The sequence below is a fragment of the Homalodisca vitripennis genome, chromosome 2 (genome assembly GCF_021130785.1).
Source record: "Homalodisca vitripennis isolate AUS2020 chromosome 2, UT_GWSS_2.1, whole genome shotgun sequence".
In the NCBI taxonomy this organism is placed as follows: Eukaryota; Metazoa; Arthropoda; class Insecta; order Hemiptera; family Cicadellidae; genus Homalodisca; species Homalodisca vitripennis.
The window spans coordinates 94,338,289-94,357,344 of record NC_060208.1 but is presented as its reverse complement, the minus strand read 5'-3'; the positions used below and the strand labels follow the sequence as shown (position 1 = coordinate 94,357,344).

The window sequence follows — 19,056 nt, the reverse complement described above, 5'->3', positions numbered from 1 at the left end:
TGAGCCTGGAGTTTCATACTCTAGGCTTGACTTGCTTATCATGGAAACTGAACTTGCCATTTCGTTACAGAATTTTCATATCAGATTTAATAAAAGTGTCAACAGTTTCGGCCATACTGTTTTGTTCCGTGATAGGAACAAAACATAGATAGGAACATTTGGACATTAATTAGCTAGATTATAGATCTAACTAATAACTAAAATTATATTTACAGCACGTAGTGTAGAAAACATATTTCGTTTAGCAATAAACCTCTACTCGTGTTATGCACTTTCATACCTACGCCTTTTCTCAATTATCCTATGTTTTACAAGCGGCGAGAATCCTGAGCTATATGGATCCTTCTGTCAGGCCCTGTGATGACTTCTACAAATTTGCTTGCGGGAAATTTATAAAATCTGCAGAAATACGTGATACTCAGGTAAATCTTGGCTATTAACAAATCATATACACCGAATGCACGTTTTTGTATTCTTATTTCTGCAATGGTATATTTAGTTAACTATGAAGTATGATAAAACACGGCAAAATAATTTATCTCTTTCGGTTATCGTTTAAGAAAATTGTACTTAAATCTGAGTAGCTGTATTAGTTCTCAGAACTCCTGTTTCTTTTGTTATACATTTGACGTAATATTTAAATATTCCATCACCTTTGGAACTGTCACAAAGTTTACCAGTATAAATTGCAAAAATATATACGTGCACTTGAAGTTATTAATGTAATATTTTAATTTAGTAAGATATTTTTATTCATATAGTTATTACCTGCTATCAAGTTAAAAGTACCTTAATGACTTAAAAATTTAAATATTGTGATGTTCTATTATGTGTATTATACGATATATTAGGAAATACACTTCAATGTGATATTTTAGCTGTATGATTACACAAAAAATTACTCATTGTTTATTTTTTTATAAAACATGATTTCAGGTTGATAACTCTTCATTTACGCAAGTTCAAATTATATTGGACGATCAGTTAACAAGTTTACTTTCCGAAGAGTCAAGACCAGACGAACCTATCCCATATCGGACAATGAAACATCTGTATTCTCTTTGTATGGATGAAGGTAATCTTGTGCGAATAAAAACTATACAAATGCTTTGTCAATCTCATCGTCTCAGTTTTCATACTGCATGTTGTAATAAGACAGTTGACCGCTTACTGAATTCGTGTCCTGATTAGGCTACTCTCTTATTAAGGCCCTATATTTTCTTTCATTTTTAACATTGTTTCGAGGTTGATTAATTCACGGGATGTTGAAACAACAAAATAAGAATTAGGTACATTGTATCAATAACAGGTACATTTCAGAGCAATAACTAGATAGGTTATCCAAATATTAAAACTGTTTAGTACCATGACATTTCTTTCGCAGTAACTATGTTTGGTTCTTTGTAAAAGTATTTACCAGGCCCTATAATAACTTTTGTTTCCTTCCTCCAAAACCTAAGGTTTAATAATAAATATAGACGTTAATAGATACGTAAGACCACTTTCGTTTCCTTGGTTAACACCTCTTCCAAAGTACAGAAATTATTTCATTTAATCTATTTGTGATTAGGTTATCTGCAATATGTGTTCCTATTTCATAGTGTCTTGGGTTTTATGGTGTGGTCATTTATGGATACATTTCATAAAGACTCACATTTAAGGATAATAGCTTTTACTGTACAAGCAAACACCATAGTGACACGTGATGGTTTCCATACGTGCTAAGGTCTTCTGAAGCATTTTAATACCTGAACTATATGGGATATGAGCATTTTGATCCAGATTAAAAAAGTGTAAAAGGAGATTCAGGACAAACGTGTTTATAACTTTGGAGCTTATCTATCACCAAGTCCATGAACATATTTGGAGTTTCAGTGGTAAAACTGTAGGCTAAGACAACTTTATTTAAAACAGCTACGCCTTTTAAAGTGTCATTTACAATAATGCGCCCAGACTCATTTTTTGAGTCCTCACAAACACTTGGTTACGTCACTAAGACGACATGTTAAAATTATCCATTCAACGCTTACTCATATGCCCTGCTTCTAAACAATAATAATACATTTCTATCTTTAAATATCCATGTTGTGTTAGGTAAAGACATTTTTCAGCTGTAAAGCAGTGATAACGTTCATGATTATAACCATAACATATAAAAAAGGCATTAATTCTTAAAAGCAGCTGGAATTTTGTGAAAACATTTTTTCATTAAGATACTGAAGTAGATCTGTCTATCGGAGGGTCCATCTTTACTAGCTATCTCAGACCAAAAGCATATGTATGCTATGTACGTCAAATTTCTACTCCGTAAATCATTTTATGTTTTGATACCTTCCAAATATCTGACGGCTCTGTCAACAATTCCTATTTGCTGAACCAAATATAGATACTTTTAATTGATAATGTGTAGTTTGTATAAACGGAGGAAAACTGTTAACGATGTTAAAATCCTTTATCCCCCAAACAATCCATCAATATTGTTACCTATTTTCAAGTATTCAATTTCACAGTCATCTTGGACTTCTCAAAATTACTCCCAAATAATCCAAAATCCAATCCTTTCCAAAAGTTTTAAAAATCTATTTAAGTAAGTTTCAATTGTTTAGGTATAAATATGTTTATTTCTCTTTAATACTTATAGAGTAACAAAATTCACATCACAGTGATTAAATCTAAAAAAATTATCGTTCATAATTGTAGGTATCAGTCCATAAATCCTCCCTAGTAAGGTTTTCAATACTAAATTTAAACAGATTTAAAAGTGTCCTATTCATATTAACAATCTAAACTTTAGAAAAATCGTTATCTGTAAAATTATTTTTTTTTAAGATGGAAGAATATATAAAGTTTTGCAAAATGTATTAAGAAATTATAATGATTGTTTCCAAACCATGAGAATTAGAAAATCTGGAGACAGGATCCCAAAAAAACGTTTTAAAATATGTTTCTTATCTATAATGGAATAGTATTTTAAGGATATAAATAGAATATCACATTTGAATAAAACATAAATGGAACGTATTTTAACACGCCTTTGGTGAGAATTTAAATATGCTTCAGGTTTTTTTATTTTTCACTCATTTCCTGTCTTCAAAATATTGAATTTAAGTACGCTAAAACCAAAATATTAGTTATAATCATAATTACGCAAAATACAAATATTATTACTATTATCAGCTGCTCTAGTTGTTCTTAGTTTGATGAATGATATTTCCTCATTTCTACTTAAGGTGGGTAAGTAAACATTTTTGTATTGAAAACCACTACTAATATTCATATCTTGGTGTTCAGAAAAGATAAATGCCAGAGGCGTGGACCACGCTATCTCCAGACTGAAGGATGCTGGAGGTTGGCCAGTTCTGGGCAACTGGAACAAGTTCAGTTGGAACTTACTGGAAACCGAAATTCGATTGATAAACCTTACTATTGGGGGTTACAGTCTCTTCAAAGTAAGCATTGGTGCACATCCTAAGAACACCAGTAGAATGGTCATAACGGTGCGTTTTTCCCTTTACATAACCACTAATTATAGTAGTAGAATATTTTTTAAACTAGAAATTAAAAGTATATAACCTGTGAAATGCGTAAAATATGAGTAATCAATTCCGATATTTAGAGCACTTACATGGATGAAAGTGGTTGGTCAGATATATTTGTAAATATGCCATCAGGAAATTGGATGTCCCGCACGGGCTTGATAATTCTTGATAAAATCAATAAAACTTGGTAATTACTGCACCTATAAATCTACATTTAATAGTGACTTTAATTATTTTCATGTCAGGAGATAGCCCCCAAAAGCTCAGAAGGAAATCTTAAATTAGAGCATAGGTTGAGTAGTACATCGAATTAAAGGGTTTTATTAGTAGATTACAATGCCATAAATCCGACCTGAAAAGGTTCACTCAAAACATTACGCTGGTTTAAAGCTTGAAACATACAAAGAAGATCCTGTTCTAGGTGGTTTAATATTCTTGTCTTGGCTCAAGTTGTGAAGGTTAAACGTAGTAAATGAATACTGGACTTAAAAAATATTTTTTAAGTAGTTAGTGACCCTTCACGTACAATGGAAGATGGTCTAAAAGGAGTTTGTTGTCATTCATCTCTGCTAAACAACCTTTTATAATTATGTTTTTATTTAATGACCCTGTAATATTTTTTATGATGTTAAAATATTAGACATTACGGCACTAATTTGAAATTAAATTACCAGTAACATATAATGTTGGATTGATGCAATGTAAATTTTAAATTTAACTCCATTATACCTTCCTATTAGTATAGCATTGAAGACCTAAATGTGACACTGTGACAGACCTAGATCTGTGCGTCTGGAGTCCATGTCCATCTGAAGCCGAAACAGTAGATTAATTTTGCAATACTACTTAGTACTTTCCATGATTTTAGTATCCTCGAACGCATTAATGTATCTTATAAATGTTAGAAAGTACTATATTAGTTCTCAATTTATTACACTTTTTTTTAAACCTTAATCTAGACATAGGATTAAGGACTTGAATTTTTACAGGACTTAACAGCAAATTTATTTTGAAGTTCTCCGGAGTAAGTTATTTCTGCTTTCATAATTGTGTTTGCTCTGTTACTCCAATCAGTCTTTAAATCTGTACCAAACGTTAGATGGTTAATTTGTCTCAACCTCAGTGCTCAACAGCGATTACTGAGTTAGTTAGAATAAGAAGTGATGTTACTTTTAAGGTTAATCCATGCTTTCAACCTGCGTATGCAAAGAAATTTTACTTGGTATCTAAATTGACTAAACATGTAAAGACCAGGGAGTGTAGCCCGAAGGGATTTTGGAGATACAAACAGGCCTATATTTTAACTAGGTACCCTAAGAATATCCATGTAAAATTTCAATAGAATTAGTCCAGTAGTTTTCACGTAATGGAGTAGTTTTCACGCCAAGAACACAGACACCATTAGATTTTTATATAAACTACACTAGTGCTCTAAAGCTTAATTTTATTTTTTTAAGCCAACTAGTTGTATGCGGAAATTATTAAAAATAATTTATTCTTCGAGACTAAATATTAGTTGTTGAGCCCTTGAGCACTTGAAACTTATGCATAGTAGGATACAAAGTTCTTAATTATTTAAGAAAAACCAGTGTAATTAAACATTCTGGAGTAAATTTAAGCTAACAATAATTACATTGACGATGAATTAAAAGTTCGCTAAAGGAAATTGCATCAAAAATCATTTATCTGAAACTAACAATACATTTATGATGAAATACACAAACCCACCATCACAGTTCGCAATAATAGTTGTGCAAAAGAAAAGGAACACTAATATTTAATTGCTCTTTTATAACTGTTATGCCTGTTTAATAACTTCAAATTATAAACAACGAAACTTAAGGAGTTTCTATTATAAGTAAGAGGTAAATCAAAGTTATTAAGAAAATGTAATTAATTGTTTGAAATAAGAAGAGATAAAGTATTCGTCACGATTTTAACATACTTGTTTGTTTATGCAGGTAGTCCAAGTATATTTAGATCAGCCTCGATGGGCTTTAGTCGAGGGAGTAGGGCACCCCGTAGTGGAATCTTACTACTGGTATATGGTGTACATAGCAGTGATGTACGGGGCAGATAGGCAATTAGCAGAAATTCAACTCTACGAGAGCTTGCTGTTCGAGATTGAGCTGGCAAGGGTAAGAGTCTATTAAGTGATTAAGGTTATAGGATTACGTACCTTGGACTATTCAAATATGTAATGCCTTACTGTAATTACCAAACAGGAGGAAGTATCCGAATAAAATGTGTGGAGAAAATACAATTGGAGAAAATTCACATTATATAACAAAATGTATTTTTGATTATATTGTATCAAAATACTTAATTTACAGTAGTTTTGAGTAGATAAAGTAACAAGCTATCGGTTCATAATAAAATTACATGGTGATTTGATAACAACTTTTTAATATAAACTACATGCTCAAAAAAGTGCACATGTACTGTTATAACTACTTCATGTAAAATGTGGTGTTTATAATGTCACATGTTCTCTAGTTATAACTTGCAGATTTGCAATTTGATTGAAAAGCGTCATAACCAGTATCGTTATTATTAGCTTTCAGTAGGGCAAAATATAAAATATTTTCAATTTTTATTTATTTCATTTTAATATTTGAGGTTATATTTTTAAGAGTTTCTTGCAAATATATTGTTAATCCGATGTCGGTAACTATTTTATTTTAATTTTGAAAAATATACTACAAATCGAATATTTTAAATGACTAGGGAAACGTGCGTACTTATTAGAGTACTAGTGTTGTGGAGGTAAGCCTCGTGGCAATGATTGTTCAGTGAAGAAATTAGAGTGCATTGGACACGTGCAGAAGCGCATGGGATTCCGTCTAAAGAATGTTTAGCTGAAGGTGGGGAAAGCCACACAAACTAACGGAAAAAATAGGTTGTATGAATACACTGACTGAAGCTGCTATATTATTATCTATTCAAAAATACTACGGTCTAGCAATACGTAGAAATACTGGTAATTTGAGAGAGATTCAGCAAACAGTATGGACAGAATACCATCACTTATTGTCAAGCAACGCCGATTATCAACACGGTCTTTGCACAAAGAAAGCGATATTTGGTAAGTACCAAGAGCCCATGGCTTCAAATGAACCGTACGACCACTCAAAACATTTCCAAAAAGTATTTACACCAAGGGAGTGTATGATGCTATAAATCCCTTCAACAAAGGAAATACTGCAAGATGCGTGGTGTTATAACGCCTTGGAATTATAATTAGACGTAACTTTAGTGAAGCAATGAAAAATCAGGATATTACTCACTTATTAAAAGTCCAGCGCATGGTTTCCGATGTAGCCAAAACAGCTAGGCAAGTTCGATCAAGTACTAAAAGAAAGCTGTTAGACTGGTGGTAAGAGTTAGAGGATCCTGATAACCCCAGTTATGGAGAAGTATGTCATTAAACTTATAAGCCTATGCATGGTCTTTATCTGTATTTCCCACACACACACACACACACACACACACACACACACACACACACACACACACACACACACACACACACACACACACACACACACACACACACACACACACACACACACACACACACACACACACACACACACACACACACACACACACACACACACACACACACACACACATATATATATATATATATATATATATATATATATATATATATATATATATACACCTTTTCTCTGGATCTAATTATCAGATTAGGATTTAAAAAATTGCAGTTGTACTTTAAACTAGTACACACATTTAGAGTGCAATAGATTAAAAGAAAAATATATATATATAACAAACTTTTGTAAAAAAAATTATATTGTTTTGTCAAAATAATTAAAAAATTGTAATATTTTTAAAAACATATTTACATCTTTTCCACTTCAATTTTTAAAGAATGCCCATCTAATATTGTCCTAAAGCTTCATTATAATATGCCAAGAGGTTCCTGAGAAAACGGTACACAAAGTTTCAAAAATTAGCAATAAAACGATAGGCCGTACCGAACCCCATTAAGATTTTACTGTATGCCTTTAAATAATTTCCTTAATACGTCTTATTGCAGTAATTTAACTCCCGTAATTTTAGCTCTACTCACTGGTTTGTGGTGAATATTTCATCTCGGTTATCTATATTTTTTATCCTCGAATAGAACAAACCTATATCTTTTAATATCGTATTTAGATTTGGAAAAGTGTAAAACACAAAAAATCCACTTTTATTTTATAAATATTTGATTAGATATATATTTTTTTTCATTCATAAGCTTGCATTGCCATAATATTAATGTATTACATTTATCACTTAAGAACCTAGAATATGCATTTTTTGCATGCTGTTGCTTGATGTTACACTGTTGAAAATTATTTAATTCGAATGAATATTAAACAAATGTTTGAAACTCTAGAGACAAAATTAAGGCCTCTAACCTGTTAGAATAACATTTCCCGATCAGTCAGCTTTAGCAAGGGTGGATGGCTCTGGGCACACGCGCTGGGTGACATGTAAGATGTCTCTAAGTCTTCCGACTCCAATAACTCATATTTTCATTCATCCTCAGATCAGAATAACTTCCACCGTCATACTGTAATTGTTTTATGACACTTTGGAATTAAAATTAATAATGAAAACTCTAAATTGTTCTTTACAAAAAATTTTAAATTCTAATTCTTAATTACATATTATAATACATTTGTTCATTATTAACTGTTAGTACACTCTAAAGCTGCTTAGAAGTTAAATGTATTCGATATAAATCCCTCTGATCTGTCTAGAACCCAGCCTTTCAGGTAAGGTTGTCTATAACTCATCACTTTGTCAACATCGCTTTGTTTATACTTTATTCTTGACCTCAATCCCGACACTCACCGTAAGGATAGCACTACATATTTTAAATGTGTCCATACAATTCTACCTTACGACTATAGAACTTGCTTCCATATCCCATTGTTTTATTTCCTTACTGTTTTTTTATATTTTGTATTTCCTCATTTTTTTAAATTTAAGTCATTTTAATCAAACTATGTAACAGAGGGCTACAAGATTTTAATACACCTCGTAATAGTAATTGTATTGTAACAGAAACAGTTTTAAGCTAGTCCATTGTCTTAAATTAATCTGATGTATTCCATTAACTAACATTTGAAGTATATAGTTACAATGTAAGCAGAAATTATTTGAATTATTTGAAAACCTTAGTAAAAGGAACATAGAGACCTAGTAATTCTGAAGGACTTGCGCTACTCAGAAAATTCTATACTCTTTTATGTAATATCTAAATATATACATTATGGACCTTAAATAAAAGTATAAACATTTAAGTGAATTTTTTTCATTATTTAAGAGTTTGTTAACCCCCCTTACACAAAGTTTTATATGATGAATGTAAGTATACTTTGCTATAGACAATCAGCGTAATACAACTGTCCTCATGGTAGCATTTAGCGAAACTTTTATATAACTTCACCGAACGTGATCCGAAACCCCGAAACCAACCCATCCAAGGATACCAGTCCTGTTAAAAACCCAAAACAGTTGAAACTATGAAATCGGAAACATAGATATCTCGGTTCAGTTCATTGGCCAGCATGGTTCGCCATGTCGTGTCAATATGACGGCCGTTTAATCTTGTATGTCCGTTACTGACCGACCTTTAGCGAATCCTATCACTCGAGAAAATGGAACATTTTTATTTGTTTGACTGTTACGTCTATACGTCTGTCTTTCGGGACAATATCTAACATTTAAACAGATTTAACATTTTGTATACATAATTTGTACATTAGCTACACTGGGTTTAATAACCTTGTATATCACTATATGGGATTTGTGTGAGCGTTAGCGAACATTTTTATATTAGTCTTTAAGATAACCATATTGGCAACAAGAAAAGTCTGAAAAATTAAATTTGTAAACGAACTGAATCCATCTTTTGAGATGTCAATATGAGACTTTTATTCATAAATTAAAAATAAAAATAATGGAAAGTAAATGTTCAAAATAAGTGAGAAGGTTTAATTTAAGCACTCTTACCTTGTGTACACCCACCTTAGCTCACCGGAACCTTTATTATTTGAACACTGCTATAAAACATAATATATTTAATAAAAATGTGAATGCATTATGAGACAATATACCTTGATGTGGAGATGGACTTTATCTCTTGACTTTAACTTTTGCATGAAACTCCATTTCTAGACATGCCATTTCCATAAAAAATGCCATCGAAGGCTGTGACACAGTTTATCTTTTTGTTTCCGGAGGGGATGTAAAGATTTACTTATGATCGTCCGTTATTCTATATGTCCACAGGACAACTCGAGAAGTAAATAAGCTATAAATATGATCGTTTCCATCCAATCTCAGTGAAGCCTATTATGCCACACATGGTATAGACTACTTTCATTATTATATATTTTTATTGTTTAAAAAGTATAATATTTTGGCTTTTTTGGTTAATTTTGTAGAGTAAAAAACGAGGTAATATTTTACTGATAATTACAAAATTTTAGATATAATAATAATAATTACAAGTTTTATTTTTTAGATAACAGAGTCGGATGAAGAGAACCGTGACATTGACCGCTTTTATAACCCATACAGACTGGAGGATCTGATGTCGGAGTTTGGATGGATCAACTGGAAAGTACTTATAGAAGACACGCTACATACGTCTGTCAGGAAGGACGATATGATTTTCGTCAGGGAACTTGAGTTCCTTAAAAAGCTTGAAGTGCTCTTAAAAAAGACTTCTCATGAGTAAGTATAGAAAGGGTATGAAACCATGATGGTGTATCGATCAAGTTTCGAGACCTGCACGCATCTATAGACCAGTTTACTAGCAGCTGTTTCATGCAGTTTATTACGTGCGTTGTTTTTTTAAATCAGTATAGGTTAAACTTATTTATTTTACCTCAAAATTATATTACAATTATTACTTTATAATTATTTTGCCTGATGAAATATCAAGTTCATTGCGGACGGCAGAGAATTGAGGTCAATGTATTAATTGTTATTGTTTAATCGGATAAAATTCATGTAAATTATGGATAATATGGTATTATTTCTTCATTATTGCTTCGTTTATGGACATTTGACCTCTCAAATCGGTAAATGAAGTTAAACAAGGGTTTGCTTTATAATGCTAAATATTACTTAATTGTACAAATGTATCGTTACACTAAAGTGCTCTAATTTCAATTGACAGCTGAACTGTTTTTCTTCCAATTTAACTTAAGGAGCCTTGATTAATTTCCTTTTAAATAACTTAGGATATCCATATATTACGCCAGCTTCATTCCAACTCATAAGCTTATCTTTGTAATTTTAGTTATGTGCGTTTTGCTATTTCTATATTAGCCCCTTTGTCGTATTTCTTTTGTATTATTTAGTTTAACGTTTTATAGCCTTATGTAATGTATATTTATTCAATGTTACTCTTAGTATATTTTATACAGTAACGGTTTTTTATAATAAAGCATGCATATAAGTATAAGCATATAAGTAGATATGAATATGGGGTGTCTAGACCATTTTTGGGACACACAGAAAATTGATGTCAATAATTTTGGAAAGAGCATAATAAACGAGTCTGTAAAATCAAACAGTAAATCTCGAATGTGAAATAATTGAATCTATAGCTGTTCATGTGTGCTTATAATTTTTATATATGGATGAAAAATTAAAAATATTAATTTGTGACAAATCTTTTTTTCAAACTGCTATGGATTGATATGGATACAAATATATTCTCATTACAACTGTTTTGATTTTGCTGAATAAAATCTGGGAATAGGAGAAGAAGAAAGGAAGAAATGTGTTTTATTTCAATCTACTTCAATCTATTTGGGACGTAGGCGTCCAGCGTGGAACGCGTCCTTGGATTTGGCTGACAGTCATCGATACTGCCGCGATAACATATGTTTTCAAACAACTCTACACTTCTGACGTAGGTATTCCTCGAGGAACGCGTCCTTGAACCTAATTACACATCGTATTTGCTAACACTCACCCTCGAACCTTTCACCAAACTATCATAGTTTTTAAAACATTTCACTAATAAAATATCAAGAAAATTTACCACAACGAGTACGAGAAAATAGGGCATAGGGCAGAGAACAAAGCGCGAGACTGTGAGTGATTGCGACCGGACCAGGTCATCTCCAACGATACCAAAGAAAAACTGACTGCTCGGGCGTCCGAGGATAGACAGGACCACACGATGTCTTCACCAATGAGAGGCGACTGTAAAATCGGACGATGGATCAAATGGGTACATGATAAGGTAACAGTATTGATTTTCAACTATTTCAAAGATATCCAGGAGTTTTTTGCTGAATATTAAAAACTATAACTTACTCTACTAGATATATTGTAAATATTAAGCAATTATACACCGGCCTCCTTGACTTACGCAGGCGTTCAACAATACAAACCAAACACACTTAAGAGTTCTTTTTTTAAGCGCTAAACAAGAGGGGGCCGTAGAGCAGCTAGGCAAGGGGAAGTGGAAACATCTTGATCGCAGGTCTGGCCAGGGTGCCGCCTGTGGAAGGCACGGCACTGGTGGTGTGGTGGGGAGGGTGGCCGGCTGCCGAGGCGCGGTGTTCTGGTACAGCTGACATAGTGTGCCTCCATCTGCTAGCGCTACACGGTTCACCACATCAGTCTTGGAACGGTTGTGGGGGGGGGGTTAGTAGCCAAGAAAGGATTACAATAATCACGCCACAGAGATATTGAGTCAATGGTAAAGCGTTTAACTAATTACTCAGCGCAATAGGTAACCAGCTACGGGTACGCGGAACACAATTCCAGTCTTGTTAGTATAAAACGCTTAAAAGGGGCAACATATAATTTTCTTATATAATTTGGCATTTCTCCTTCACTGCTTGTGCACCTCAAATATACTAAAACCACACAACAATTTACTGATGCGTCAGAAAACTTATGTATTTCAAAGTTTATTGGGTCACTCAACTGTAGAGGACGAGGTAGAGATGCCCGCCACACTTTTAAATTCTTATACAAAAGAGTTACACTTTTAGGCAATTTCAGAGGGGATTGATTCATTCCAACCACTCCCAGAGGTCCACAGCAACTGCATACAACATTAGCGGTCATTGTGCAGGTAGAGAGCCATTAAGATTATAAATTTTGGCTATGAAGCTAAGAACTTGAAGATTAGTATGGGTCTCAAAGGAGAAATCAATGTTTTAAGTGAACTAGTCACTTTGAGATGACCAATGTAGGCCTAATATAGAGAAGTGGAGTTCATCTGATTGCAGTAAAAACACGTGAGTCTCACAGTGATCTTAAGGATGTCCCTATAGAAGATTGGGACAGTTGGTACCCCGATTCTTAAGTTCAACGCTTCAGAAGTTGGGTAAGTTGGTCTGATTCTGATGTAGTGATTCTCTGACACTGTTAGCACCAGTGATGATGTCATCCACATTAATTATATGTGTGAGGACCTCGACTGCATGAGGGAAGCTTGCACGTTCTAGTTGGGCTAATTGCCTCAAACTTTTGATGGCAAGATAGAGAGAGAGCTGTTCATGATCATGTTCAGGATGTAAGGCTTCACCTGCCAGTAGGCCTTCGGTGAGAGTTGAGTGCGTGGTAAATCCACCAATATATTTTCCAAAATACCGATAGAGTAATTATAGGCCAATAAACTGCCAGAGATAGATTACACGTGAACTTGCAATAAGCCCTTAGTATGGACCGAAGTTTCGCAGCGACCGGCAGCAGCCAAATGAGAGCACAGACGACGCGTGACTAACAGCTAAGCGGCTGATAGTCTCAAATGCTGCCGAGGTCAAGTAAAGAGCGGAAAACCTGAGTATTTCCGTTAGAGGTAACCCAAAATCACAGGTAACCACTTTTAGAGCTATAGAGAGAATCTTTCTTCTGAGAGGTGAACGCCACGGGATCGTGCTGTCGAGTGGTATTACTAGATGCCTAGTACCAAGAGTTTTTCAATGGAAGACAGAGTTAGTATAATAGATAAGGCATAGCTTTCAAAAGAACCACCGCTAAGAATTAATGCATCTGTTGAAAGATAAATATCCAGGAAAGAAAATATTCTGGGTTCCCTTGTAATGCAGTGTAGGGAGTGTACCGCACGAAAGTGATACGTCAGGAGTATTCTGAAGGCGCCCACGTCCCACTCCCGTGCAGGAAATAGGAAGAGAGAGAAAATTACATGGACAAGTAAGACATAGCGATAAAATTTTATAGTCCTCATAAAACCAGATCAGTCACCAGTGGCCTCAGGGGATCACTTTGAGGTTTTTAAACAACTTCATAAGGCTCGTTGGTTGAAGATTGTGTTACCAAACATGGAAATGCCGGTGATGAAGCTCAGCCGACATTATTCTCTTCATGGACGCAAGAAGATCCGTGACCTCTTGTTCTTGCCTAATACTACCAATTGGGGAAATACATGCCCAGGAATTTTTAAGAGCTGAACGTTCGTGTATATAGCTGAATAAGATTATTTATTTATTTATTTATTTATTTATTAACGGACAAACCATTTTACAATAAATTACACAAAAGCTGATTATCTTGCGTCTTTGAAAGCCGATAGCGTGTTAAACACCTTGAAAAGTAACTCTCTGCGGACTTTTCTCGCCTGGGGTCAACATATTACCAAAAGAAGTTAACCAACCTCCCTCCATGATTTTGATTAATCTCTTGCTGTGCACTACCACTAAAGTTATAACGCTCTAACTTTATCTTTCAACATATAACATTTTGGTATTACTGTTTTGGTCTATCCTAGTTATTTATTTTGTAGTTTGTATTTTTATTAATAACTTATGTTCTTTCTATAAAGTCACAGCATTATTATTTAGCATATTCCTTGTCAACTATATTATTGCTATCCTTTTTAATATTTGCTATTATATTATTTCATCAAATTATTCATTAGATATTTTTTTACTTTATACCTTTAATTGTTACAGTGTTTTACATATTAATCTATAACGGTTCTTATTCCTGGTAGCGTTGTCAAGTTGCTACTTATAGCTTTTATAAATTATTATACATTAATTATTATACATTTCAAATAAACAAACAGACGTAAATAGTATACGATAAATAATTTATTAAATGTTTTGATAAAATAAATTTCATATATTTTGTAATTAACCTATTCTTCATCAATAAATACTGTATGTTGGTGTAATCAAATAAAATATAATATAGGTGTTATTTTTATTATGAACAGAGTCCTAGCCAACTACATGATGTGGAAAGCAGCCAGTAATATGGTGATTAGACTGACCAGTGAGATGTTAGATATAAGGATGAAACATCTGGCTTACAAAGTACAATGCCCGAACTCGGATGTACCCCGATGGATGTTCTGTATGGGAATCGTCACCTCCAGTCCGTGCGTACCATACACTTACATATGTTTATAAACTGTAAAAACTATTGATTTATACATAACGTATATACATTTTGAATATTATAGTAAACCCTTTGAATGATTTATCAAATATTTGTTTTAAGCTTTATGTTTGATCTTACTAAACATTGCTAAGAAATATATTATTCTAGACAGAGTAGTAAAAGAATGACCTTAGCTGACAATATTACATTTTAGGCTTTCAGCAGCTCTCTCTTCACTCTATGTCAAAAGATACTTCAATGACACTACTAAAACTGCAGCTCTGAATATAACCAAAATGATATTTGAAGAGATGTCCCGTAGGATTCAAGAATTAGACTGGATGGAAGCAGGAACAAGGTAAGCACATATTTTATTATGCTTTTATGGTGGATAAACATCACAGATATCAGGGAACCAACTCCAAAGTTGACTGAGTATGCAATAACAAGGTTAAAGTGAAGAATTCCAAAATGTAAATTAGCGAGATTTATATTATTTTTACTCGATAAATAATTTATTACGAAATAAATAAATAAACAGGAGGGAAGGTAGGTCCTATAAATTTGAAGGGACGATTAGTTTTCGAATTCTAATATCTAGTACCCGTTTGAGCGTGGTTGGAGATCGTTGAGTGTCGTTGTGTTTTACATATATATAATATATATATATATATATATATATATATATATATATATATATATATATCATATGTTAGTTTAGTTATTTAAACATATATAGTATGACAGATACGGCCAAAATGGTAGCACATTCACTCGGCAAGTGAGAGATCCGGGTTCGAGGTCCCGGCGGAGCAAATACTTTTTTTGATTCAATGTTTATTAAAAAATTAAATAAGGCTATTGCCATTTATACAAATTTGATTAATGTAAACAAAAGTCGTTTGACAGGTATTTGGCCTTTCGATCATATGTTAGTTTAGTTATTTAAACACATATGTGACAGATACGGCCAAATACAATATAACTGAATCGTAAAAAGTAAGGGCTATGTGGTTTAATGGTAGGACATTCACCTGGCAAGTGAGAGATCCGGGTTCGAATCCCGGCGGAGCAAGTAATTTTTGTGATTCAATGTTTATTGAAAAATTATATATATATATATATATATATATATATATATATATATATATATATATATATATATATATATATATATATCTGTCCTGTTTAATATTATTAGGATTTACACTGCATTATTTCATTTTTAGTTCATGTAGAAATATAGTTATCAAAGCTGGCAGATGAGATTGTGTAGTTCAGGACTACGGTTGCTCCACGGCCTCTGCATATTATTGTGCATTGATTCCGAGATTAGTATTGCATGATAGCTTACATCGTTTCCAATTGTTCACATAAAAATACTTACTTAGTTCTTGTTAAAATGTTGATTAAGTTTGTCCCAGGAGTATTTACTACCATGAGTTTAATTAAAACCCATGTATATATAGAGGTCGTCACACAGGTTACTTTTGTTAGACCGGTGCTTTTTATTTATTATGTATACGCACATGTATGGCTGTGAAAAGAAGAACTATCTTACTTCGACTTATAAACAACCTTGACACGAACAAAGATATATATTTTTGTTACAATTGATAAAATGTTTTGCTATCATTAAAAAATTAATAATTGCATATCCAGCAATATTCATAAAAGTTTATCAAAATAAAAGTATTTCAAATCGATAAAATAGTTGGAATTTTCCCATAAGTGAATTGGATACTCTAAATTGAGAACTAGTCTAGAGTTTTCTGATGACAATTTAAACAGTTCCATTGTCGCTAAGCGATTTCCAAAATATCTTGGTAATTAAATACAGAACTTTTTTAAAGAAAAAGATCAGATAAAACTACAACATTGAAGAAAACGAGAAAGGTCAACCAATCAGATTACTGATTTTTTTTGTTAGATTGGTTGTAGAAAAACTACTTTTTTTTAATTTTGTCCACATTAGGTTAAGCAATTAATGGATTTTTATCGAAATATGCTAGTTAAAGTGAAAGATTTACTGCTCTTCCAACAGCTGGAGCAATGTTTTTTAAAAGAGAAAATTAGGAACGGGAATAGAGGAAAATTTGAAATTTTCGCTTAATAAATGGAGGTAAAATCTGTGAACGTAAATTTTAGAGGAAATTAAAAAGTCAAGATAATATCTCTTTTAAAAAGAATTCCTGTCAGTATTCAGTACAATACAGATAAGTTTAAGAAAGGGTTAAAATTATATATTTTTAACTAATGGACAATACAATAAACTGGAAAAAACAAAAGAAAAACAATAAATTGAATAAAAAGAGAATTTTCTTACGATCGGTTTATAGAACTTAAAAACTGTGGATTATTGAAATATTTGTTACATTTTAGAGAAAATTTCCCAGTTGTTAGAAATGTTGAACTTTACGTTAGAAAGGGTGCTTTAATTGCAAAAAAATTTGATTCCAATAGTTAAGAATATTTTCAATTAATAAGATAATGAGGATGTTACTGGATCTGGATTAGATGAAACAACTTATGTGAAATCAAACGTTAAACTAAATTTAAAACTATTAATCTTTGGAGATTTAGAAGACATTTGTACAAATATATTAGGCATTCCAGAGAATAGTTCATGCCTAAAGATAGGTTTTGAGTGTAGAAATGTAAATTTGGACTCTGTTTTGGGAAGCGGTACTCAGTGGATTTTCTGTTACAAATAAAAGATAAAATAGCTTGCTATTTTGACTCAAATGGAATAATTGAAGACAAAACTCCTACAGAATAAATAAAATATTTCAGAAATACTAAATTATATTACAATGGTTCTCAAATTTTTTACTATAAAGATCTTTCAATTTGTAGACGTTTATGTATATTTGTATTGAAAGAGCTTTAAAACATTGATTTTAAACAGGTTGTCAACAAATTATTATTTAGTAAATATGGATTCACAAAATATTTTTGATGTATTTTGCTCATTAATCAAGAGAGGAAATTTACAAACAAAATATGGACACGTTGAGAAATGAAATAATTAAGTTTCTTTTACAAAATCAGATGTGTTTTACGTAAACATAGAAGATTTATAAAACTGATTTGAAGGTAAGATTTAAAATATTTTACAATCAGATATACTCGAGGTAAAATTAGAAGATTTAATAGATGAATTTGAAAGAAATATTGTGAATTTGGATAAAGATTTTGATTCTGGAGCGAAGAAAGTGTTTATCAATTTAATATCCCATATCTAAAAAGCTGATAAAATAACTGATAATCTGTAGTACAGAGAAATTATATAGGTTTGGCCAGTAAAAATAATTGTTGGAGTAAAACCTAGTGTGTTTATGTTTTTGAACAATTAGGTAACTATGTTAAAATGTTTGATGAATTATAAAAAAGTTATAAGAATCATAAGGAACATGTTAAAGATTTTACAACAGAAGTCTATGAAAAGTTAGAAGGTAGAAGTAAAAGATCAGTTGACAGGCAAAACATTGAAAAGTTACAAAGTTGTTCAAAATTTCAATACATTTCAAGATACTGTATAAGTATAAAACCTTTCAAAGTAGCGGTAAAACTATTAATAGAAGATTTTCTTCACATGGCAACAAATGGAATAAATTAGAGGCATATTTAGATAACTTTAGTTTAGATGCCACCAAATTTTTTAGAATATTTAAAAAAAAATTAACAACCTTTAAGTTCAATTCAATTCAATTCAAAAAGATTTATTTCCAAAAATTTACAAAATAAACTTTACAAACATTCAAGGAAATTTAAACATAGGCTGAAGCCTGTGCGTGGGTGCGAGCAATGTAACATAATATAATATACAACATTGAGGAGGTTCAGGTTAAAATGACATTTTTTGGTCACATTATGACGAGTATGGAGTATTTTCATTGGTAATAATTGAGAGGAATCCAAAATTTTTAATAAAAAAAGGAAAGTCTGATATAGAATAAACAAAAAAATGCATGTTGTGGTTATGGACATAATTCAACACATATTTTTTAGTTATTTGAAAACGAACTTTTAATATTTTATATAAATTGTTTTATAGATATTTTTCTTGAACAAGCAGAATGTTTTGATTTTCCCTAAATAAATGGCGCTC

At 32.1% G+C, this 19,056-nt stretch overlaps 1 protein-coding gene across 1 annotated transcript in view; it reads left to right on the top strand.

Annotated features, from left to right (window-relative positions):
- The window catches only part of LOC124354370 (neprilysin-2-like), a 49,445-nt gene that overhangs the window by 11,513 nt on the left and 18,876 nt on the right, over positions 1-19,056 (top strand). Inside the window, exons 6-12 of the mRNA XM_046804773.1 lie at positions 316-422; positions 937-1,075; positions 3,292-3,497; positions 5,501-5,677; positions 10,090-10,301; positions 14,779-14,943; positions 15,160-15,303. Coding sequence (XP_046660729.1) covers positions 316-422; positions 937-1,075; positions 3,292-3,497; positions 5,501-5,677; positions 10,090-10,301; positions 14,779-14,943; positions 15,160-15,303 — 1,150 coding nt within the window. The remainder of the gene's footprint in view (positions 1-315; positions 423-936; positions 1,076-3,291; positions 3,498-5,500; positions 5,678-10,089; positions 10,302-14,778; positions 14,944-15,159; positions 15,304-19,056) is intronic.